The 24,773-nt window shown below is 37.1% G+C and overlaps 1 protein-coding gene across 1 annotated transcript; it reads left to right on the top strand.

The window, feature by feature from the left end:
• The first annotated feature begins 9,851 nt into the window (after nucleotides 1-9,851).
• LYSMD3 (LysM domain containing 3) lies at nucleotides 9,852-24,167 on the top strand. Its single transcript, XM_043593477.1, has 3 exons — nucleotides 9,852-10,166; nucleotides 13,126-13,388; nucleotides 20,495-24,167. The coding sequence occupies exons 2-3, from the start codon at nucleotides 13,134-13,136 to the stop codon at nucleotides 21,158-21,160; spliced, it is 921 nt and encodes a 306-aa protein (XP_043449412.1). The 5' UTR covers nucleotides 9,852-10,166; nucleotides 13,126-13,133; the 3' UTR covers nucleotides 21,161-24,167.
• The last annotated feature ends 606 nt before the right edge of the window (nucleotides 24,168-24,773 follow it).

The raw sequence follows: 24,773 nt of genomic DNA, 5'->3' as shown, positions 1-24,773 counted from the left end.
GGTGTCTTTTCGCTCTCGTGACAGTGTCCTTGATGCCCAAAAGTTTTAGTTTTAACTAAGTCCAATGTATCCTTTTCTTCTGTTGATTGTGTTTTTGTGTCATATCTTTAGAAATCATGTCAAATTGCAGGTCATGAAGGTTTATTCCTATGTCTTTTTAAAAAGGTTTTTATAGTTTTAGCTCTTGTATGTAGGTCTTTGATCCATGTTGAGTTATTTTTTGTACGTGGTGTCAGGTCCAACTTCATTCTTTTGTGTATGGATATCCAGTTGTCCCATCACCATTTGTTGAAGACATTCTTTCTCTATAGAATGGTCTTGGCACTTTTGTCAAAAATCAACCTATCTATAAATTTATTTCTGAGCTCTCATTTTTCTTCCATTGACATAGGTCTTTCCTCATGCCAGTACCAAACTGTTTTGATTAGTGTAGTTTTATAGTAAACGTTGAAAGTGTGAACTCTTCAACTTTGCCTCTCCTTTTCACGATTTTTAAAAAGTTTTTATTTACTTATTGAGAGAGCAAGAGAGAGAGAGGGAATGAGTGGGGGAGGGGCAGAGAGAGAGGGAGAGAGAGAGAGAATCCCAAGCCAGCTCCATGCTCATGGAGCCCAACATGAGGCTTTTTCAAGATTGTTTTGAGTAGTTGGAATCCTTTGCCTTTTGTTATGTATTTTGGATCAGCTTTTCCATTTCTGTTCCAAGTCTGTTAGGATCTTCATAGAGATTGCATTGAAACTATAGATTGCTTTGGGCAATATTGCCATCTTAACAATATTAAGTCTTCTAATCCATGAACACAGGATTTCTTTCCATTTATTAATATTCTTTTATTTCTTTCAGTATTGTTTTATAGTTTTCTGTGAGCAAAGCTTACATATTCTTAGTTAAATATATTCTTAATTATTTATTCTTTTTTGGTACTATTGTAAATGGAATTATTTTCTAAATTTTCTTTTCAGGTTGTTCATTGCTAGTGTATAGAAATACCAGAGATTTTTATGTGTTGATCTTGTATCCTGCAACTTTGCTAAAGGCACCTATTAACTGTAATGACAGGTGGATTCTTATATTTGCTTTACATTCAGTCTGTTTCTATATATTGTTTTGGTTGAAGTATATAAAGAATATCCAGACCCTTATAAATATTACATTAAGACAGGGAGAAGGATTTTCATTGGGTTTTCAGATAATTGTGGATATTCACTCTTGATACTATACCAAGACTCAGTAAGTGATAGTTTCTTAAAAGTTAATTGCAATGCGGCATCTGAAGCATATCAAACATTTTTCACTTAGTCACATTAATATCCTTTGGACTCACACTTCGAATGGATCTTTTATCTGTGCATGATTTTACAACATTGTACATTTGGAAAATATGGTTCTCTGAATTATGCAGATTTTCCAAGTGTTGACACATTTCATTTGATGGTATTTGAAACACCACCTTATTATCACCATAAATTTTATCACACATTCTTTCAGCTTTGGGAAGCCTATAGAGACAATAAAGTTTTCTAAAATCTAATTTTTGGGGCGCCTGGGTGGCGCAGTCGGTTAAGCGTCCGACTTCAGCCAGGTCACGATCTCGCGGTCCGGGAGTTCGAGCCCCGCGTCAGACTCTGGGCTAATGGCTCAGAGCCTGGAGCCTGTTTCCGATTCTGTGTCTCCCTCTCTCTCTGCCCCTCCCCCGTTCATGCTCTGTCTCTCTCTGTCCCAAAAATAAATAAACGTTGAAAAAAAAATTAAAAAAATAAATAAATAAAATCTAATTTTTGCTTGAGATAAAACTTGAGTTTTATCAATGATAGCAAATTCTGTCTTGTTTTCCTTGAAGTAACTGACTTACTCTGTTCATTTTCAAGAAAATGGCTACCATATATCTAATTCTTATTGACCACAGTTCTTCTGCTAATCATTCTTGCTATTAAAAGTTGTGCCCTATGATAAAAATGGGTTGTTCAGCTCCAGAATTAAACAAGGGCATAAGAGCTTTTCCTCCAGACGACCATTGGATTTTAATATGAAGTAAAAGAGATTTATGCATATTTTGCATTTCATCAGAAAGAATAATTTTAAAAAATGTAGTCAAGGGTTGAGATTTAATAATCAAGGAATGTTCTCAAGAAAACTCTTTTTTTAAATGCGTTTGCAGCATTGGGCAATACATGACTACTAATATAGTTTGGTGCTACTGCCTTCATTTATGCTAAAGTTTCTCTATGAGTGCAAATAATGACACAATGAGCAAGGCAAACAACTTCTTAGAATTATTACAAAAATACTTTTGACCTTGAGGACTTGAAGGAGTCTCAGGAACTGACAAGACCACACTTTGACAAAAAGTGTGGCAGACCACATTTTGACAATAGTTGGTATGGCTATTGGAATTCAGTTTTACAGACTGCCTCGACTTCAGAAATATTGAAAGAAGTAGATGTTACCATTCTTATCATAATTTCCTTGATGAAGTTTTCCAATCCCTTAGCAATGCATTTGGGTGCTCTCATTACACACAACCAACCAGGATCAGCAGGCCCTACATCCAGTTCTAATGAAACCAGAATTTTAATGGATAAAGGGCAGACATTAAGAGAAAGGTGAATATAGTTCATGGAAGGTAGGATAAGGCAGGAAGAAAAAATAATTTACTATAAAGCTTTTTGTTTATTCACATCACATTCACTTCCAAACTCTATTCCATCCAGTTGCTAAGACCAAATAAAGTAGAAGGGTTGGCATATCTATTTTAGGAGACTAGTTTAGGTAATGGTTTTATGGATTTTGCCTTATGAGTAACCACAATATTTTTACACAAAGAATCATTCTTTCTCAAGCTAATGCCTTCTTTTGCATCCCCATTAATTATAAAGCCTATAAAAATTGTTTTTCACAATGCCAAAAACAAAAAAAACAAAACAAAAAACCACCCAGGAATTTTCTTTTGAGGCCTGGTGTACTAAAATATTTATTTTTCAGGGTGACTGGGTTGCTCAGTCTGTTAAGTGTCTGACTTCAGCTCACGTCATGAATGATCTCGCGGTTCACGAGTTCGAGCCTGTGTTGGGCTCTGTGCTCACAGCACAGACAGCTGAGCTGTCAGTACAGAGCCTGGAGCCTTCTTTGGATTCTGTGTCTCCCTCTCTCCCTCTGCCCCTCCCTCACTCGTACTGCCTCTGTCTCTCTCTCAAAAATAAATCTAAAAAACAGTAAAAAATGTTTTAAATATTTATTTTTCAATGAAATGAGTGAAATCCATACAAGCCAAGTATTCATTTACATTATATTATGCTATAGATAACCAAATCTCTAGTACGACCTTAAGGAAAAGGTAATGAAAGGAAAGTTAATCGAGTTTCTATTAATACACATTGATTCTCCTTCAAAACAACAGATTAGATTTATAATTGAAAAGTACTGCAAAGGAAAATAGGTCCTTTTCAAAACAACAAATAAAAAATGTTTCAGTGCATTTCTTCTTAGCAGATTGCTCACTGATTAGCATATATTATTGCCAAACACACTATTCTGCATAGAAAGGAAGAAAGGTTTCACTACTCTTGCTATATACCCCACCAAGTAAATCCAAGTGTGAAATACTCTTTGAAGTCAGCAGGCATTCTTTGCTTCAAATAATTCTGAAGGGATTTAGAAGCCAGATAGGATTAAAGCTTGGGAAAAAAAGGGCGGGGGTGGGTTGGAAGTGGGGTGGGGAACAGCTCAACCTTAACTGTAAATAAATGAAAACATGGTGAAGAGGGAAAAGGAAAACTTTATTGAGATCCAACAATTGTTAAGGTGATAAATCTGGCTTATTCAGAATTAATGGTGGGAAAAGAGACCCTAAGGACAGACTCACTAATCAAAGTATGCAAGAAGAAACCAATGAAAAATATCTTTAAAATCAAAATTGCACAACCTCCTAAATTTAGATCCTTTGCAAAAATATTTTTAAACCAAATGTATTTAATCCAAATCAGTTGGATGAATTTGACATTCTTTCTGATTCAAGGCAACCTCCCTCTTGCCTGAGTTACTGCAGTAGCCTAACTGATCTCTCTGCTTCCACCCTAGGCCTCCTAAGTGATCCTTTTTGAAAGTAAGTAATGTTCTCCTCTGCTCAAAACCCTCCCATGCATGGTTTCCCATTCTTACTCAGAGTGAAAGTCTGAGTCCTGTAATTGCACACACATTCTCACCCAATTTTGCTCCTTCTTACTTCGTCTCTGGCTGCTCTCCCACCTTGTGCAATCCACTTGAGCCCTGATGGTCTTCTTGCCATTTTGCCAATACACAAGGCACACTTCCTCCCAGGAAAGTGGTACTTACTTGGTTGTTCCCTCTGACTAGCAGGTTCTTCTCCTAGGTACCAACATGGCTCATATACTTTCTTCAGCCCTTTTTAATCAGGCCTTTTCTCACCTACCCTATCACAAACGCAAGTTCCCCTCACCTAGAACACTCCAACCTCCCTCCCTACTAAATTTTTCCCCATTCATTTATCACCATCCAACGTACCAGTGTTTCATTTATTCGTCTTATTCTTCTCTGTCTTCTACCACAAAAATATAAGCTCCATGAGAGCAATGATTTGGACTTGTTTGGGCACATATTCCCAGGGCTTAAAACAGTACCTTAAACACAGTAGGTACGTAATTAATATTTGTCAAGTAAATAGATGTAATTTCTGTCTATACTGTCAGATAAGCACTACTTCAGTTTACTGCTCTATGATTCTTTTTAATTTTAATTTTACTATTATTTTTTAATTTTGGAGAGAGAGAGCACAAAAGCTGAGGAGAGGGACAAAGAGAGAGAGAGAGAGAGAGAGAGAGAGAGAGAGAGAGAGAGAATCTCAAGCAGGCTCCACACCCAGTATAGGAGCCCAATGTGGGGCTCGATGATCCCATGACCCTGGGATCATGAACTGAGCCAAAATCAAGAGTGGGATGCTTAACAAACTGAGTCACCCAGATGCCCCTGTTCTATGATTCTTTATATGGGAATGAAAGTTTTGCTTTTGAACCTCTAGTTTGGTTTTTCAGGTATTGTTCGTCAAGCTGACCATTGTCAAGAAGTGGTCTCTACCCACTGGGAGAGAAGCAGACTAGAATGGAAAGACAGTGTTGCCTCTTCAATTCTCCCCTTGTGTTTTCCTACCCCCTAATCTTCCTGGCTCCATGAGCACACTATTGAACATCTAAGAAATCTAACTGGATGTCCACCATCTTGACTCTATTTTGACTTACTCTCCACTTTGGATAATCACCTTTTGCTCTCACCCAATTCCATAGACTGGTTTATCCTTTTAATGTTTTCTTTTGGTGAAGTGGGCTTAATTGAATTCTGTCTGACCATTTAGGTCTTTGGAGGAGTAGGCACAATAGCAAGCTTCTAGGTTACAGCTTCTAGGGCATTCACCTGCACCAATTTACTTATGTAACCATAGAGATTGTAAAGATTATGGGAAACAAAGCATTTAAGTTACAGTCTATTGAATTATAAACACCCAACCCTTCATTTTTATATGTACCAACTACTTAGCTAATGAACTTAAGAACAGTATTTGTGAGACTAGTTTTCATATAGTAATGCCTGTATGGACAGAGGGATTGGAATGCTTGTTTTCTTTCTTTCTTTTTTTAATGTTTATTTTTGAGACAGAGACAGAGAGACAGAGAGTGAGTGGGGGAGGGAGAGAGAGAGGGAGGCACCGAATCCAAAGCATGCTCCAGGCTCTGAGCTCTCAGCACAGAACCAAACATGGACCTCAAACTCACGAACAGTGAGATCATGACCTGAGCTGAAGTCAGGTGCCTAAGTGACTGAGCTACCCAGGTGCCCCAGAATGCTTGTTTTCAAGTCATATTTAATATTCCTGAATTACTTACTAACATTTATAAGCAACTCTGGATTCATGAAGTACCCTTGACTCTTCTTTTAACTGCATTATGGCAGAGCTGTGATTATAATAACCACTATGTTTAAAAAAAAATTTAATGTTTCTTTATTTTTGAGAGAGAGAGAGCAAGAGAGAGCCAGTAGGGAAGGGGCAGAGGGAGAAGGAGACACAGAATTAGAATCAGGTTCCAGGCTCTGAGCTGTCAGCACAGAGCCCTATGGGAGTGGGGGATGCTCAAACCCACAAACTGTGAGATCAAGACCTGAGGTGAAGTCAGATGCTTAACCGATTGAGCCACCTTGGTGCCCCGATAATCACTATATTTTAAAATCATAGGGTGCATGGCAACTAGAAAGGTCATCTGGTTCATCTCTAGCAAAACATATCTAAATCATGCGCTTTGTTTTTTCTCCAAGACTTCTAGAGAAGAGACACAATATTTTCTCTCTATATGGATTCTATATATACAGATTCAAATATATGTACACACACACACACACACACACACACACACACACACACACAAACCACCACCACCACATATATACATAATGATGAGAGACGAGGGGATTTTTTTTAAGTTTCATCCCAGAATATAGTTTTAAATTCATCTGAGTTGAAGTATGTCCTTAGTGTACAGAGGTCTTTTCCAGACTTGCTTCTAGAAAGTAGAATTAAAAAGAAAGGTTGATAAAAGGACATAGGAAGGAGCAGATAGTAAAAGCAGGGATGAAAGAAATCTGCCAGAGAGAAATAAAAAAATAAAAAGTAAAAATAATTCAGTGTTCTGTTACCTTTCATGTATTTTTTATTTACTTTTTTAAAAGTCTCCTTTAAAAAAAAAGTTTGTTTTGTGACAGAGCAAGAGCATGAGTCAGGGAGGGGCAGAGAGAGAGAGAGAGAGAGAGGGAGAGAGAGAATCCCAAGCAGGCTCCACACTATGAATGCAGAGCCCAATACGGGGCTTGAACCTATGAAGTGTGAGAACATGACCTGAGCTGAAACTAAGAACTGGACACTAACCAATTGAGCCACTCAGGTGTCCTGCCTTTCATTAAAAAAAAAAAAAATTTTTTTAACATTTATTCAAATTTGAGAGACAGAGAGTGAGCAGGGGATGGACAGAAAGAGAGAGGAAGACACAGAATCTGAAGCAGGTTTCTGGCTCTGAGCTGTCAGCACAGAGCCTGACACGGAGTTCGAACCTACGAACAGAGAGATCATGACCTGAGCCAAAGTCGGATGCTTAACCGACTGAGCCACCCAGGTGCCCCTCATTTTTTGATTACTAAGGGACTTGATCTGGTTCTTTTCTCCAGGCACTTATTATTTGAAAATAAAAGTACAAACAGACTCTGGAGTGATTAAGAGTTGGATGGTTGATTATTGGTTAAATGTAGATAAAACAAGTCCAGTTATTCAATAATAAAATGTGTTCAGTCTTAATATTGTTTAATAAAATAAAATCACGTGGTAATAAAAATTTAATCTATATAGAGAGGGCTAAGAAGAAAATGCAGTCTTCTTATTCTCCTGCCACATCTAGTTCTTTTTAACCACTGTTCAAAATTCCTTCCATAACATTCCAGAAAGAAAGATTAAATGTATCTCCCTGCATAGATACATGAATGTGTGTGTGTGTATGTGGGGGGGGGGTATACATATAAATTCTATTCCAAAGGAATAACATCATACCTCTTATATGTAACTTACCTTTTTCTCTTTAAAATACATTTTTGAGATTTTTCCACGTGCCTAGACATGGAAGCTTTGTGAGTAAGGAAACAGTCTTCTTAAACACTGTATCCCCAATGGCTTGAATAAAGGTCTCACATATACTTTTCCTCTAATGAAAATCTGTTAGGTAAATGAAGAAATAAATCAGAAAATATAGATTAATTGCATTTGTTGGAATTAAACATTAAAAGCATAACATTACAATATTCTGATATATAAACGTATCAGAAGTATCCAGTCTGCTACTGATGAACATTTAGAATATTTTCAGATTTTTGGCTATGACTGTAGTAAACATTCCTGAACATATCTATTACATTTTATATGTATGTACCTGTAAGTGAATCCAAGGTAATTACCTAGCCATTTAATAGCTCAGTCAATTGCATTTTTAACTTTGATAGATATTACCAAGTACCACTCTCAGCCAGCTGCATCAACTTATACTCTCATTACAATACTGTTTTTATTCTGGAGCAAATCACAAAACTTGAATGCTAGTGACAGAAACACACATTCCTAAAAACTAAATATTCTTTCATCTGCAGCCGTCTAATGAAAACTGTGTCAGATGAGATCTCAAAAACTGAAAATCCCTTTGGCTTTGCTCGGCTGTGGGGACATCCTTTTTCTCAAAGACAAAGTACTTGTTCCTACTGGCCAGCTTTTTGGAACGTGGCCAAAATTCATGGCTAACTGCTTCCTTTGTATATTTTAATAATAAAATATAGTTCTATTATTGTATTTATATAAAGTTCAATAACTGCACTTTTGTTAAACATAAATATTGATTCAAGAACATGCACATATCATTGAAAAAATATTTATAGAAAGAAAACAGGTAGCAGTGTTGTAGAAGTGCTTGAAATTCTATCACTTAGGCTCTCACATGGATTCCACTGCCTATTGACATTAAAATAAGAAAAGTAACCTACGCGCAGAAAGAAGGTTGTATTCACATTAACATTCATGAAGGCTGAGCAGCTGAAGCCCTACATATCAAGTAGGGAATATATCTTTTGTCTACTGATGAGAAAATGTCTCAGTGATAAATGGTTACAGACGGGTGTCACAAGGGCAACAGCACACAGAACAGCTCTGACAAACTTAAAAAAAAAAAAAAGTCTTCTCCTGCAGTTCTTTTTGTAGCATTGTGGACCGCAGTGTCTACCTCCTCAAATAAAAGAAAAATATTGCAGTGCAGAATTCCTAACCTTTACTGAACACACTTCCCAGAAAACAAAAACACTCTTTGAAAGTAATTTAAAACACAGCTTCAAGGTCTTCATGATGCATAAATATTCAGACATTCTGAAAAGAAGTGCTCTGCGCCCTGCATCCCAGCTGTTTGGGTCGAACACGTACATTGTCATAAGACAGCATGGTCATCAAAGGGCAAAGTCTGTAACGTTAACTTTGGGAAACAGGAGGCATATCATTAAAATGCTTTACAGTCATTTACATAAATTCAAACACATTATCATACTCATTTAGCAAATCTGAGAAAAATCATATATTAAGTAAGGAGTTTGTTATTTAACAAATTGTATCTCATAGACCCCAACAGTGACTACCAGTGACTTTTAGCTAATTTTCAAAACAAAGTTACAATTTGTACACAGCCTTGACTCCTTGAGAATAACAAGCTGAGAACCAAAGCCTGAGGGCAAACATTTTCCGGGGCCTGACTCTAGGTGGCCCACTTTCCTCACCTATCAACACAAAGACTGAGGCAACCCTACCCCGCCAACCAAGGACTTCTCTCCAGTATTTTGTCTCTTCTGCAAAAGTCTAGAAGCTTCCGCATGAAAAGTAATAAGCACAGTACAATTTTCCAAAACATGGATGTCAACACTAAGCTTTTGGGCGACCTTCTCCACCCTAGACAAACCTCCAGATGCAGAGCAAGAAGAAACGCTCAACAGTGCCCGTCATATCCTTAAGCATCTCTCTCCTCCCGACTCCCACCCCTGGGTATTTTCTAGACAGTCTTTGCCAGCACTGTGTGCACGAAGGACAAAGGCGCAGCGGGCAGGTAGCTCCCGATCACCGGGTTAACCAGCGGGGTTGGCCCTCGGAGCTACCATCACGGAGGGTGAGGGGCGGGGTAGGGGCCGAAGGAGAGGAGATATGGGCGGAGCTGGAACTCGGACCCCGCCCCCGCGGCCCTGGCGGCGTCTCTGCGCCTGCGCGCCAGGCGCAGGCCAGTGGTTAAGAAGCCTCCGGGTCTGGTCTCGCCTTCGCGTCCCCGCCCTCCTCCTTCCCCGCCTGTTTCCACCTCCGGCCTCCTCCTCCTCCTCCCCCTCTTCTGCCCACCTCCGCCCACTTGACGCGATGACGCACGGCAGGTTTGCGGACGTGGCGGCGGCGCACGGCCCGGAAGGCAGAGACGTTGGCGGCGGTGGCGGCAGAGGGCAGGGGCGGCCAAAAGCGCAGAGTTGGTCATGAATTTGCCCGGGACAGGAGCCGCGGCGGCGGACCTGGCAGCGGGCTCCTCGTTGCGTCCCCGCTGCTAACCGAACAGGTAAAGATGGCGGTCGGCGGGATTGGGCCCTGCTACACTCTCGCTGGAGATGGCGGAGAGCCCTCGGCCGCAGGTGTAGCCGGGGCCGCCGGTTGGGACTCGGATCCTGGCCTGCATGTAGGAGACCCCAAGGCAGAGGAGATCTTCGCCACCAACCCCACCGAAGCCCCTCTTTACACTCTCGGGGAAACAGGGTCAGAGGAAGGACTCCTACCTGTTGGGTTCTCAGAGACACGCATTTAAAACCTAAGCACTACATTTACCCCACGACAATATATGTTGGCAACATCTCGTCCACACCGTCCAAGTGTGACGGTGTGGCGTAAAAACCTGAGATTTAATCATCATGTAAACAGGGAAAGAAAAAGTCTAGGTGTGTGGAATAGAGAGGAAGAGAAGTTTTTAAAACCTGAATTGCCCCTGGCGGATACAGTCCCTGTGTTACTGCTATCCCAGTGCTGAACTACCTTGTGCCCTATGACCCTATGGCCCTATCTGCTTAAAGAATGTCAAAGCAAAACACCCAACAACAGTTACTATAAAGTATGAAGGTGTTTGGGAAACAATTTACAGTTACAGAGTGAGCTGGTTAAATGCTTTAATAACGTATCCATTGGTAATTACTTTTTGCCATGGTTTGTAATCTAGGTGGCATGCAGGGTTTTTTTTCCCCTACCCTAAGAATTAAAACAGGTGAAGAAAATTGAGCCAGATGAGATGAATACTATGTACTTTCTGCTCTCTGTATAGTCGGCTTAGATAATTATCTGCTTGGGCCTGTGACTAGCTTTCCACTTCCATTGGAGTCACAACCAGTTCTTGATTATTCAAAAACAGTATCCACTTTGTGGTAGTCTGCTGCCTGCATTTCATTACACAAGATAAGAGATAGTGAGATGAAGTTCTAGTCCTATTATTTAGTATTTAGCAATAGACTCTGGAGAAAGTTTGATGTCAATATGTAAAATGGCTTTGCACATTGCTCACTGAATTTCAACTGTTCTAAGCCAGTTTGGGATTCTAACAACAAATTATTAGGGAGGAAGAATCTAAAGGGAAGTATGGCCACATTTAAATTAGTGTATAATGGGGTGCCTGGGTGGCTCAGTGGGTTAAGCGTCCGACTTCGGCTCAGGTCACGATCTCGCGGTATGTGAGTTCGAGCCCCGCATCGGGCTCTGAGCTGACTGCTCAGAGCCTGGAGCCTGTTTCAGATTCTGTGTCTCCCTCCCTCTCTGACCCTCCCCCGTTCATGCTCTGTCTCTGTCTCAAAAATAAATAAATGTTAAAAAAAAAATTAAAAAAAAATAAATTAGTGTATATTAAGTGGTTCTTAAATTTTAAGTCTACTTAACATGTAACTATTAGTTATCTAGGTTGGTCTAATAAAAACCCTTGAGTTCTTAAAGCATTGCATTGTTGTACAGCAGAGTCAGAGAGTTGTTTTTTGTTTGTTTTTTTCTCTTTGTCACTTCATATTTGTCTGTAGTATTCACAACTGAACTAAGTCCTTTAAGACACCATTTGCGCTTGGCTTCCATGACATAATATTTTTATGGTTTCTTCTTCTGAATATTCCTTTTCCATATTCTTTGCAGGCTGATTTTCCTTCCCTCACATACTACTACACGTAGCAAGCAGTTCTTCAAGGCTCAGTCTTGGTTCCTTTTTTCTTATTCTGTGCTTTTTCTAGGTAGTCTCCTTTATACCCATACGGCTTCGGTTTCTACCTATGCACATGAGTCATTAGATTATATTTCTAGCCCAGACCTTTCTGAATTTGACTATGTAGCCTGCTGGGCTACTTCACATTCTTTTGGGCTGTCTTAAAGGAATTTATAATCATAGTCTAGCCTCCCACTTTTCTTCCAGTGTTCTGTATTCTAGAGAATGGCATCACCACTTCCTCAATGATGCAAATCTGCAATCTTGGCATAATTCTTAACTTCTTTCGTCTCTTGATATCTGAGTCACAGTATTAAGTCCTAAGTATTTTATCTCCAAAATGCCTTTTACTCCTTGTCTACTTCTTTCCATCTTTCACAACAATAACTGAAAGCAATCTACTATACTTTCTTTCTTATGTGAACATGTAATATGAAGCAAGAACTGGACCTGTGGAATTAGTTTTTTATTTTTGTTTTGTCTTTAATGAGAATAGGCCAGCTTGTTGAAGATCAGTTGAGAGTGCATATACAAGTAAACAAAAAGTACTCATTGATACACGCTTTTTGATGTATGCTTTTAATTTAGGCCAGTGCTCATTCTTAAGAGTATCTTTTCTGATGTAGAAATGAATGTAGTGGCCTAAACTATATTCAGACTTTATCGACCATAAATTGAGTTGGATGAGGACTTTGATAAATGTTGGTGAAAAACTTTCAAAAAATAAGAATCCTTGGTCTAGGGCAAAATTATGACCTATATAGAAAGCACATGCTATATATACTAAACATAAATACTGAAGTCCACTTGATCCAAGGAGGTAGATAGGTAGTACAAAAGATATATGAGCTTAAAATGCTAAACAAGCCAGAATATTTGGATTTATTAAAGTGTTTGGTTTGTACATATAAAACCTGTACTTTGATTTATCAGAATTATAAATTGCACATATATGATCAGAAGTTTCCTTAATTTTATTCACATACTCAGAATAAGGGGAACTTAATTTTTTGACCTTAAAAAATAACTGTTTACTTCCGTGAAAATGTTTATCACCTCCACTTTTGGTGATACATAGTTTATAAGAATGGATTACCTCTTCCTCCTCTCTCATTGTTTCTGCTGCCAGATATGTTCTTTGCACTTTAACATCTCTAAAACTCAAACTTAAATTTTTAAATAACTAAAATCATTCTTAAAAATATATGTATAATGTGTCCTGAATGTAAGATTCATGTAACTCAGTCATATGGATCAGCTACATTCCAGAGTTTTCTCTTTCTTTCCCCCTCAGATTTTGACATGGCAGGGAGACATCAGAATCGTAGTTTTCCTCTTCCAGGAGTTCATTCAAGTGGTCAAGTACATGCATTTGGAAATTGTACAGACAGTGACATGCTGGAGGAGGATGCCGAAGTGTATGAGCTTCGATCCAGAGGAAAAGAGAAAATCCGAAGAAGTACATCAAGAGATAGACTTGATGACATTATAGTATTAACAAAAGATATACAGGAAGGAGATACTTTAAATGCAATAGCCCTTCAGTACTGTTGTACGGTAAGTTTGAATTTGATTTTGCATAATGCTGTCCAAAATAAATTATTTGTTCATTAGCACAAATTGAAGTAAGTTCTGTGCTTTTATCTTGTCTTTTCCTTTCTTTCCGTAGAAAACTGTATTATGTTGGTAGATGTTAACTTTTTAAATTTTTAAGTGAATACTTGGATTTCCATTTATTTCTAAATCCATGAGTCTAGTTTCAGTATTAAAAGACACCCAAATGTGTTATCTTGTCTCCTTACTCAGGTTTTAAGAGAATATAGAAATATATAAGGAAAAATTTTTTCTGCCTCATCTTCCTGAAATAACACACTTTGGGGTGTTTCTTTCCATACCTTTTTTTGTGCTTATAAAAATAATATGTGTAATATATAAATATAAATATGTATTATCTAAAATACTTGGGGTGTTGGTGATTTTTTGTTTTTCTGTTAAAAAAAACCCAAAAAACAAAAAAAAAGATAAAAAAAAATTTTAAAAACCAAAAAACAATTTTCTTAGTGTTTATGTATTTTTGAGAATGAGAGAGACAGAGTACAAACTGGGGAGGGGCAGAGAGAGGGAGACAAAAAATCCGAAGCTGGCTCCATGTTCTCAAGCTGTCAGCACAGAGACTGACATGAGGCTTGAACCCACGAACTGTGAGATCATGACCCGAGCTGAAGTTGCCTGCTTAACCGACTGAGCCACCCAGGTGCCCCAATTTTTGTTTTTAAAAATTGGTTTGGGGCACTTGCATGGCTCAGTCAGTTGAGTATGCAGCTTCGGCTCAGGTCATGATCTCACAATTGGTGAGTTCCAGCCCCATATTGGCTCACTGCTGTCAGGGCAGAACCCTCTTTGGATCCTCTATCACCCTTTTTCTCTGCCCCTCCCCCGTTCATGTGCACATGCACACGTGTGCGCTCTCTCTCCCCCCACCCGTCTCTGTCTCTCAAAAAAAATACATATATAAAAACATTAAAAAAATTGGTGTATACTGTGCCTATTACTCTGCAAGTTGCTTTTGTCTTTTTTATTTCTTCCTTTTTGTTTTATTGTAATGTTTATTCATTTACTTTGAGAGAGAGAACATGAGCAGGAGAGGGACAGAGAGATTGAGAGGGAATCCCAATCAGAAAGCTGAAAGCTTTCTGTATGGAGCCCGACAAGGGGTTCAATCTCATGAAGCATGAGATCATGACCTGAGCCAAAATCAAGGTCAGACACTTAACTTACTGAGCCACCCAGGCACCCCTCATTTCTTAATATATCATAGACATGCCTCACTGTCTTACACATCTAACTCATTTTATATAGTTACATAGTATTGCATAGTATGGATATTCCATGATATTAAACTATTCTATCATGTACTCAAGATTTTCTTCATGTTTTGAATTGTGTGGTGAATATCATCAGCACTGTATCTTTAAATGGTGGTACACAGGGCACTTGGGTGGCTAAGTCGGTTAAGTGTCCAGCTTCTGCTCAGGTCATGATCTCAAGGTTTGTGGGGTCGGGCTCTGTGCTAACAGCACAGAGCCTGGAGCCTGCTTCAGATTCTGTGTCCCTTTTTCTCTGTGTCACTTGTGCTCTATCTCAAAAATAAACATTAAAGAAAAATTTTTTTAATTAAAAATAAATGGTGCTACCTTTATTTCTGTGGAGTAGGTTCCCCAAAGTAGGATTGATAAAAAGGGAGGTATATTTTTATTTTAATAATACTAAACTCTTTATATCCATTTTATATATGTGTCATTATGGCCATCTTACATCCTTAGTGCGAAATCTGTTTTCATGTAAACACGTTGATACGGAAACTGTTTTTTGAACTTTATGTTGTCATACTCCTAGTAGAATTTTGAAATGTATTTACTGTGTACCTCCTTGCACATTTTAAAGTGAGTTTAAATACTTCCTAATGACTTAAAGGATATAATTTCAAAAATGTTTTCACTATTGATATTTAAAAATTAGACTGTTAGAATACTCTTTATATGCTCTCTCTCTCGCTCTCTCCTTTTAAATGTTTATTTTTAAGATAGAGTATGAGCTGGGGAGGGGCAGGGAGAGAGGGGGACAGAGTATCCCTAGCAGGCTCTGTCCTGACAGCAGTAAGCCCAAAGTGGGGCTCGAACTCAAAAACTGTGAGATCATGACCTGAGCTCAAGTTGGACCCTCAGCTGACTGAGCCACCCAGGTGCCCCAGTGTATAAGCATGAAACTTTTACTAGCATAAAAGTTTTATCATTCCTTTTTCTCCTTGATTAAAATTTTCATCCTCCCTCCACAGTCTTCTATAATGTATATTTTTGTACTTGAGAGCCTTTTATTGGTTACCTGTCATAGTTCTCTATAATAGTATCATACATATTTATAAACTTGTTTATACAAATACATACAAATTTATTTTACTTATTTTTAAATGTTTATTTTGAGAGGGAGTGAGAGCGTGAGTGGGGAGGGGCAGAGAGAAAGGGAGAGAAAATCTCAAGCTGACAGGTTGGAGCCCATCATGGGGCTTGATATCACGAATCATGAGATCATGACCTGAGCTGAAATCGGGAGTCAGATTTTTAACCGACGGAGCCATACAGGCACCCCCAAATATATACAAATATGAACTGAATTTTTAAATATTTCCTGTGACCCTAAGGTTCTATGTATTTTTAAAAAATAATTACTGCAATTCATAGTTGTTCAAAACAGACACATTAAGAATTTTTATTTAAAAACTTAATAAAGTATTTTAGTGAAACACATTTCTTGATGAGATAAGAGCTGGATTTTGGGCGGGGGGTTTGCAACTTGTTCATGGAGGCAGTACCATTTATTATTATGTCATAGTATATCTGGTTTAATTTTTTTTTTTAATTTTTTTTTTTTCTCAACGTTTTTTTATTTATTTTTGGGACAGAGAGAGACAGAGCATGAACGGGGGAGGGGCAGAGAGAGAGGGAGACACAGAATCGGAAACAGGCTCCAGGCTCCGAGCCATCAGCCCAGAGCCTGACGCGGGGCTCGAACTCACGGACCGCGAGATCGTGACCTGGCTGAAGTCGGACGCTTAACCGACTGCGCCACCCAGGCGCCCCTATCTGGTTTAATTTTTAACATAAACATGTGAATTCATGTTTTGTAGAGAAATAATTTACAAAATGTGCTTTAGAAGGTTGATGATGGATAGTAACTAAGATTACCTAAGGGATACAGGAGTGCTGATGCATAGGGGCACTTGCACCCTGATGTTTATAGCAGCACTTTCAACAATAGCCAAATATCTCCTATGGAAAGAGCCTAAACGTCCGTCAATTGATGAATGGATAAAGAAGTTGTGGTTTATATATACAATGGAATACTACTTGGCAATGAGAAAGAATGAAATATGGCCTTTTGTAGCAACGTGGATGGAACTGGAGAGTGTTATGCTAAGTGAAATAAGTCATACAGAGAACAGATACCATATGCTTTCACTCTTATGTGGATCCTGAGGAACTTAACAGAAGACCATGGGGGAGGGGAAGGGGAAAAAAAGTTGCAGAGAGGGAAGGAGGCAACCCATCAGAGACTCTTAAAAACTGAGAATAAACTGAGGGTTGATGGGGGGTTGGAGGGAGGGGAAAGTGGGTGATGGGCATTGAGGAGGGCACCTGTTGGGATGAGCACTGGGTGTTGTGTGGAAACCAATTTGAAAATAAATTTCATATTAAAAAAATAAATAAATAAAATTAGGGGCCAGGCTGAAATTACCAAGGTGGAGATTCAAGAGAAAAGTGTGGTCCACTAGCTTTATTAGAGAAAGACATGGATTTTTTTTTTTTAAACGAACCTAATAAATTGTCTTACAAGAAGAGAAGTTTGAAATGCCATCTATATGAATGATTAAAAATAGATTATATTTCCAATGAGGTGAAAAGGAAAAAAATATGACTAGAGTATATGAGGAGAAAGGTATAGGACAGTGATATGGAGAAGATTTTAAGGAGAAAATAAGGTGAACAACAGAGGAAGTTTAATAGATGTTTCAAAAATGAGGGGCGTAGACTGATTGGGATGAAGCACTTTGAGAGAACTGAGGAAAAGTTTGATCTATATAGTAAGAACACTGCTATAAGGTTTAACAAGAGTACTACAAAATGGTAGGGAAACCTGCTGGTGAGTTGGAAGGGAACCCAGTAAGGAGGTTGTTGGAATAATTCAAGTGAAGATGATCAGGGCTTGGACTAAAATATGTGTATTAATGATAGAGAAGAAGTTTACAGAGATTATTTGGGGGTAGTCAGCTGATTCCTTATTTAAAATGAAGAATGATGAAAGGGCAGTTAGCTTAACATTAGAGGAAAGAAGGTCTTGTCTACAATAAGGAAGATTGATACAACAGTGTTAGGGAGTTAAGCAGTGCTCCCTTTTACCAGGAGCTGAACCAGCAAAAAAAGGAAGAACCTTAAAAAAGTATTTATCACTTTAAAAATAGGGTACTTATGGGGTGCTTGGGTGGCTTGGTTAAGAGTCTGACTTCGGCTCAGGTTATGATCTCGCAGTCAGTGAGTTTGAGCCCCATGTTGGGCTCTGTGCTCACAGCTCAGAGACTGGAGCCTGCTTCAGATTCTGTGTCTCCCTCTCTCTGACCCTTCCCCACTTGCACTTTGTCTTTCTCAAAAATGAATAAACAGGGGCGCCTGGGTGGCTCAGTCGGTTAAGCGGCTGACTTCGGCTCAGGTCATGATCTCGCGGTCTGTGAGTTCGAGCCCCGCGTCGGGCTCTGTGCTGACAGCTCAGAGCCTGGAGCCTGTTTCAGATTCTGTGTCTCCCTCTCTCTGACCCTCCCCCGTTCATGCTCTGTCTCTCTCTGTCTCAAAAATAAAGTTAAAAAAAAATAAAAAAAAATGAATAAACATTAAACAAAAATTTTTTTTTAATTCACTTCACATAGTGTATAAAAAAGTAAATAAAAATAGGGTACTTAGTGCTGTATTCCTCTTGTAAGTACTCAATTTTAGAAATTATTAAAAATATGCCAGTCATAAAACTGACAAGAGCATAAAAATTGTAAGGTTGGAATCCTAAATGCAACCAAAGAAGTTAGTATAATGAAGAATATAGGGATAATTAGAGTGAGAACCTAGGTAGACACTAAGACTTGGAAGCCTGGTTTAGAAAGAGTATGGAGTAGTTACTAGTCAGAATAGACAATACCAAACAAACATTTAAAGAGAATGGGGTCAGGTTTTGGAGTTTGTCAGTGAGTCTTTATTTGCCTTAAACAGTCTTGAGGTCATAAACTTTCAAAGCATCCTTTATTGTCTTATCTAATTACTCCTCAGTCTTCCTCTCCATCCTCTTCCCACATATACACTTCCAGGGAGTTGATTTTTCCAACAGGAACTCTCATTCTTCAGTGAACTTGATCAGAAATCTGCAGTTGATCAGTCACCACCCCCTCCTAAAAACCGTCTTTGTTTGACCTCCTTGATTCTTCAGCTTTCTGATTTTCCTACTAGTAATATTTAATAACAGCTAACATTTGCATAATGTACTATATGTTGCTATTTGAATGTTCATATGTTTTAATTTATTAATCTTTGCCACACCCTATGTGGTAGGTAGTGTTATTACTGTCATTTTACATATGTGGAAATTTCATTGCAGAGAGGTTAAACAACTTGCCCCAAATCATAGAGCTAGAAAGTATCATAGCCATCCGTCAAACCCAGATAGTCAAACCCACCATTGTATATTGCTTTCTTGGCCACTCTTTGCTTTTAAAAATTTTATTTTTAACTAATCTCTGTACCCAACGTGGGGCTCGAACTCACAACCCCAGGATCAGGAGTCACACACTCTTTTGACTGAGCCAGCCAGCCACCCCTTGGCCATTCTTTCTTAATCTCCTTTGTAGATTTCTCTTATTCAACATAACCCTCAAATGTTGGCATTCTTCAGTCATCTTTCATTTATCACCTTTTTCTCCTAGTCTTTTTTAGTGAATCTGTGTACACTTGTGACTTCATTTACCATTTTTTGCTGATAATCCACAAGTCAATATTTCTAGATGAGATCATTCTTTCCAATTTCAGACATATAAACTCCCTGTTGGATAACTTCCACCTAGATATTTCAGTCACCTCAAGGTCAACACGTATATAATCTGTGTTTATTTTCTTTTCTCCCTCCAAAGTGTTCTATATCTCAGTAAATGACATTATTATCCACTGAGTTGACCAAGCCAGAAAAGCTTTATCCTAGACACACTTTACCTCTCTGACATCAATCAAGGAATAAATGACTAGGGCTTAGGTTAAAGCGTTGATGGAAATCATGAATGGGACTAATCACTCAAAGATTATGGGAGGCCTAGCATAATAACAGGTAATCTGAGGAATACTCCCATGCTCTCCCTCCTCACAATGGCAGGTAGATAGGATATACAGACAGGTTGAAGACTGTATAATACATAGGGAAAGCTTATAAAAAATGACTCATCTTGGGGGTGGTTGAATACTGCATGAACACAGAAGTTAGGGAAAATGTCATTAGAAGACAAATAAGGGAAATACGTTATCTAAGGTGCATGTTTTTTGATACATTTTAACATCTTTGAAAGTGGAATGGTGGCACCCTCAATATTTTTTTTCCTTAGTGATAAATAATGGCACATCTTAGAGTTGATGGCATCTTTGTTTTGATAAAGTATGGTAGTTTTAGTTGGATAAGTTGATATTTGCCTATATTCTAATTGTAAGAATGAAAGAACATAAATAACTGTAATTCTTCCTTCTCATTGTTTACAAACAGCAGAAGTGTGATATTTGTGCATGATGTACAAAGAGAAATATCAAAGGATTCCAGGATCTACTTAAATACCTAACATTTGTGTTAATACATGAGTGACAGTAAAAAGTAATTAGTGATTTCCTAAGACTGGTAGATCAAGAGTGGTATAGAACTGTTATCCACAAATAAAACCTCTCTGGGTGTGATAACTTAATACTACTAATAATTAAACTCTACCTTTTTTTTTTCCTTTCAAAAGTAATGGGATGAATGAATACTGTTACCTCTGTTTTGATTGAAAATTCAGTTGAATGTTGCTTTTTTTTTTTTTTTTTTTTTTTTTACAGGTAGCAGATATCAAGAGGGTTAATAATCTCATCAGCGATCAAGACTTTTTTGCCCTTAGGTCTATCAAAATTCCAGTTAAAAAGTTTAGTTCATTGACTGAAACACTTTATTCTCCAAAAGGAAGACAGGCTTCACGTCCGTCATCTGTCCAGTATGTTCCAGAACAACAGGAAATTTTGCCACCTAATGATTCTCTTTCTTCCAGTGAGTCAGCTGGTAGCTTTTTAAAAGAAGTAGACCGAGACATAGAACAAATTGTAAAATGTACAGACACCAAAAGAGAGAACCTTAATGAGGTGGTATCTGCTTTAACAGCACAACAAATACGTTTTGAACCTGATAACAAAAACATTCAACGTAAGGATCCTTATTATGGAGCAGACTGGGGAATAGGGTGGTGGACAGCCGTAGTGATAATGTTGATAGTAGGTATAATAACGCCAGTATTTTATTTGCTGTATTATGAAATTTTAGCTAAAGTGGATGTTAGTCATCATTCAACAGTGGATTCCTCCTCACATTTGCATTCAGGAGTCACACCCCCATCACAACAGAGAGAAATGGAAAATGGAATTGGTCCAACTAAGGGAATACCCTTTGGCCAACATGATCATAAACTATATAGTCAAGATTCTCAGTCACCTGCTGCTCAACACAAAACATAGCAGTGAGCTCATACTTACAGTGTTAATGATCACGTGAATCTTGGAGTGTGATGAATCAATTCTATTCAATAACCACTTTAAAGGCAGAAGTTAAGGAGATTGAAGATGTTTTTGTTTTTCACCCTTTTTTGGAGCCATTTACAAATAGATTGAGTGTGAAATTCCTACAGTTGGTCATTGATATTGAGAGTTGTAAATCCATATATCTTGTATCAATGCTTAAAGCAGAAATGAATTTAAATATGGGTCTAGGAAGTTCTTAACTTGGAAAATGTATCATTTTTTATATTCAAGACTGGTTATGTTTAAGTTTTATTTTTCAAGTAATTATTTTTTGGCTTAAGGTTGTTAATATTAAATATATTAGGCAAAATAACTTTTATAAGCCCCTAAAATAATGTGTATGGTTGGGAAGTTGCCATTTGGTCCCTGGAACACTGGATTAGGTCAAGACCTAAAAGTGATCTTTATCTCTTAAAGCTTGGTGCCTCTGCTTCTGTTTTTTAAGTGACTATATTGGCCTCTGTTATTTGAAAGCACTTTTGTAATTCTTTAATGAAAAGTGTTATACAGATTAGCATTATTTAGGAATTAAATCCTCACATACTGTGATAAGTTGTTGCTGTGTTACTTGTAGTAACATGCCTTAATTACATTTAATGCCTTATAATACTACTTATGTAAGCTAATTTAATTTTTAGAATTAAAATTAAGTATTATTTCAGATGGTCCAATAGGATTCATAACATAGGCTGTATAAATTCATCTCCACCTTCACTATCAAGCACAACTTCATGGGGTTAAAACAAATTTTCATTGTCTGCCTCTGAGATCTGTTGTAGAAATTGGTTCATGAATCAAAAGCAAAGATGAGAGAGACCTTTTGCATGAAAGTAACAGACAAATTATTGATTGACCCATTAACCTATATTTTTCAAAGAGAAAATGTTCAACTTAAACCTTTTTTTCCTCTGAACTATAGCATCAAATTGGGCAGCAGAGGCTAAAGGTGTGTAGATCAGTTGAAAGGGCTTGATAGTGCTACTTCTTAAGATTTGCTGTGGATCAGATACAGTCTGGCTAAGTAAACATCATTTGTGTACTAATTTCCATCATTTAATTTCTTAAAGTGTGTGTTTTAAAAATGTAACCAAAATGATTAATTAGAAGTAAGATTTGGTGGAGTCTGGATTGCCTGTTTTGTGTATAATAAAGTATGTACTTTTAGGTATATAATACCACTTCATTTTCTGGGCATTATTTACTAATTTTTAATGTTTCAGCTTTAGACCAGTGATTTTATATTTCAAACTCCAATATTGGTAACAAGTGGGGTGAAAAAGTACATATGGTACATGAGGTTTTATGTACTTTCAGGAGCAAAGTATCATAAAAAGACAGGACAAAGAAGTCAAACATTAAAGCCCTTGCATATATTAAAGGACCTTAGACAATTAACGAAAAATGTTAATATTGGAAGTTGTAGCAAAATCATTTTTTGAGTAACTTTTTAGTTTGAAATTTTAAAATTATTTTAATGTGCCTTAGCATCTTGAAAATATGTATGATCTTTCGACTTTATGCTGTGTTAACTTGGTTGGTTTACATTGTATTTATTACGCCTGCTGAAAAATCAAGTTTTAGGAAAGAAAAATGGATTATTTTAGAGTGGAATGAAGAACTTTGTTTACATCGAATTGATGAAATTACAGTCAAGTGATTCCTTTTTGCTAGTGGTACTTTGAAATCGTGGTAGGTCTGATTTCAAAATAAGTTACGTAAGGTAGTGAAGTGTACTGTGTACTTGATTAAAAACCATTTCAGTCTTGTAGAATGGCCTCTTGAAGGAAATAGAACATATCCTTATGACACAATCAGGCAGTTTCCTTTTTCTATATATTTGAATTATATCTAATTCTATATATATCTTATATATAGACTTTTAGATTCTAATCTTTAAGGGTCATTTTAAATGAAAAAAAATTTCCTAAGCATTTAACAGGTCTAGAATAATTTTAGCTTTTAAAAAGTACTAGTATACATCAAAATTTGTGGCAAACACAGGTTAGTTTATAAAACTTAATAAGAGTTATTGTTTGATATTGTGGATTTTAATTGTGTTGAAACTCTTCTTTGAATTTACTTGGATGCTTTACATTAGAAGGTATATATGTAATATATATATATGCTAGCAACCGCAAATGAGTTTGGTTCACTTAAAAAAAATGGAGTTGTAAGTGAAGAAAAATCTGCTATTTTTAGAGCAGATTATTATTTTTTTTTAAGTCTGGGTACAGATAGTTAGGGTTGTTTTGAACTATTGGATGCCATTTAAAGTTTTTGCCGTCCTACTCCTAGAAAATTATGGGATTCATGTCTTCAAAAGATAGATTAAAATGGATTATACAGTCGGCTGGCCACATTAGAACTATAAGACTGTAATGCTAAATGAACTTTTCCAAAAGACTTACCGTTTAAAGCTTTTTTTTTTTCTGGACTCTACTTGCTTGTTCAGTGGCTTGAAGAATTCTTTAAATGAACCACTACTTAATTATTAGTTCTTTTTAAGGTATCTATTTCTAAAATTACCTACTTGGGAATATGAAGGATGTTTCAGAAATACTATGAAGAGAGGATCCAGTCAAAGAATTACAGGGTAAAAGTGGAGTTTTTAGAAGTCTATTTAAATGGTGCATTATGATGGGTATCATTCTTATTTTGAATTACAACACCGTTACTCAGGAAATCAGTATTTTTCTTCCAAGTATATGCATATTGCACTGTTAGATCATAGAAATATCTGAATGCTTTATTTAATTCTTTTTATGTATGCAAATACTATAAATCTTTTGTATAATGTATTGGATACAAATGCAAAATGGAATTGTAGAACATTGTTAGCATGTACATCTGTAAAACTGGTTTTTTAAATTTTCTGCCCCGTATTTTTTGTATTTTAAGATATGCAAAATGTAATAAAGTTTCTATTTTATTATTCAATGTAAAATGGAAGCTGGTGAATTTAATTGAATAAAAGCAAACGTTTTCTCCTCTTCTTTCAAACTATTTAAAATAGAGATACTATGTAAGGTGGATAGAATTGCCAGAGGTTTAGTAATTCATATTTCCTCCTTGTTAGAATGAAATAAAATCCACTGGATTATTTATAAGACATAAATGAAAACAAATTTCAGATGAGTGTTCTTTGGATGCTCTTCGATATCAGAGAAGATGACCTTAAAAGGCATGATCCATGACTTCTTAGCAAGTTGTGGGTCAGACATTTAACAAATTATGTGTAAATTTTATCATAAAACCACATTTCCATTTCAAGGATATTTTATTTTTAAAAGTTACCAGTAGCAAAAAGAATTGAAAAAGTTGGTTTGAAGCTTTTATTTATTTAGTGGAAGAATTTGTGATGTAATCCTTACTTTTCCTTAAAATTGTACTTAAAGTTACTTTTTCGTAAAAAGTTCTTACTAACTCCAGAGCCTTTAACCATATTAAGGCAAAGCCATTGACACTGTACGTTATGGTGGGGATGGAAAGTTTAACAAGATCCTTCAGATTTCTTAGCATTCTGTTGTATCCAGTGTAGGTCTGTGATACT

This window comes from Prionailurus bengalensis, chromosome A1 (assembly GCF_016509475.1).
Source record: "Prionailurus bengalensis isolate Pbe53 chromosome A1, Fcat_Pben_1.1_paternal_pri, whole genome shotgun sequence".
In the NCBI taxonomy this organism is placed as follows: domain Eukaryota; kingdom Metazoa; phylum Chordata; class Mammalia; order Carnivora; family Felidae; genus Prionailurus; species Prionailurus bengalensis.
Note: the sequence above shows the minus strand (reverse complement) of the source record. Positions and strands in the feature narration are given on the sequence as shown.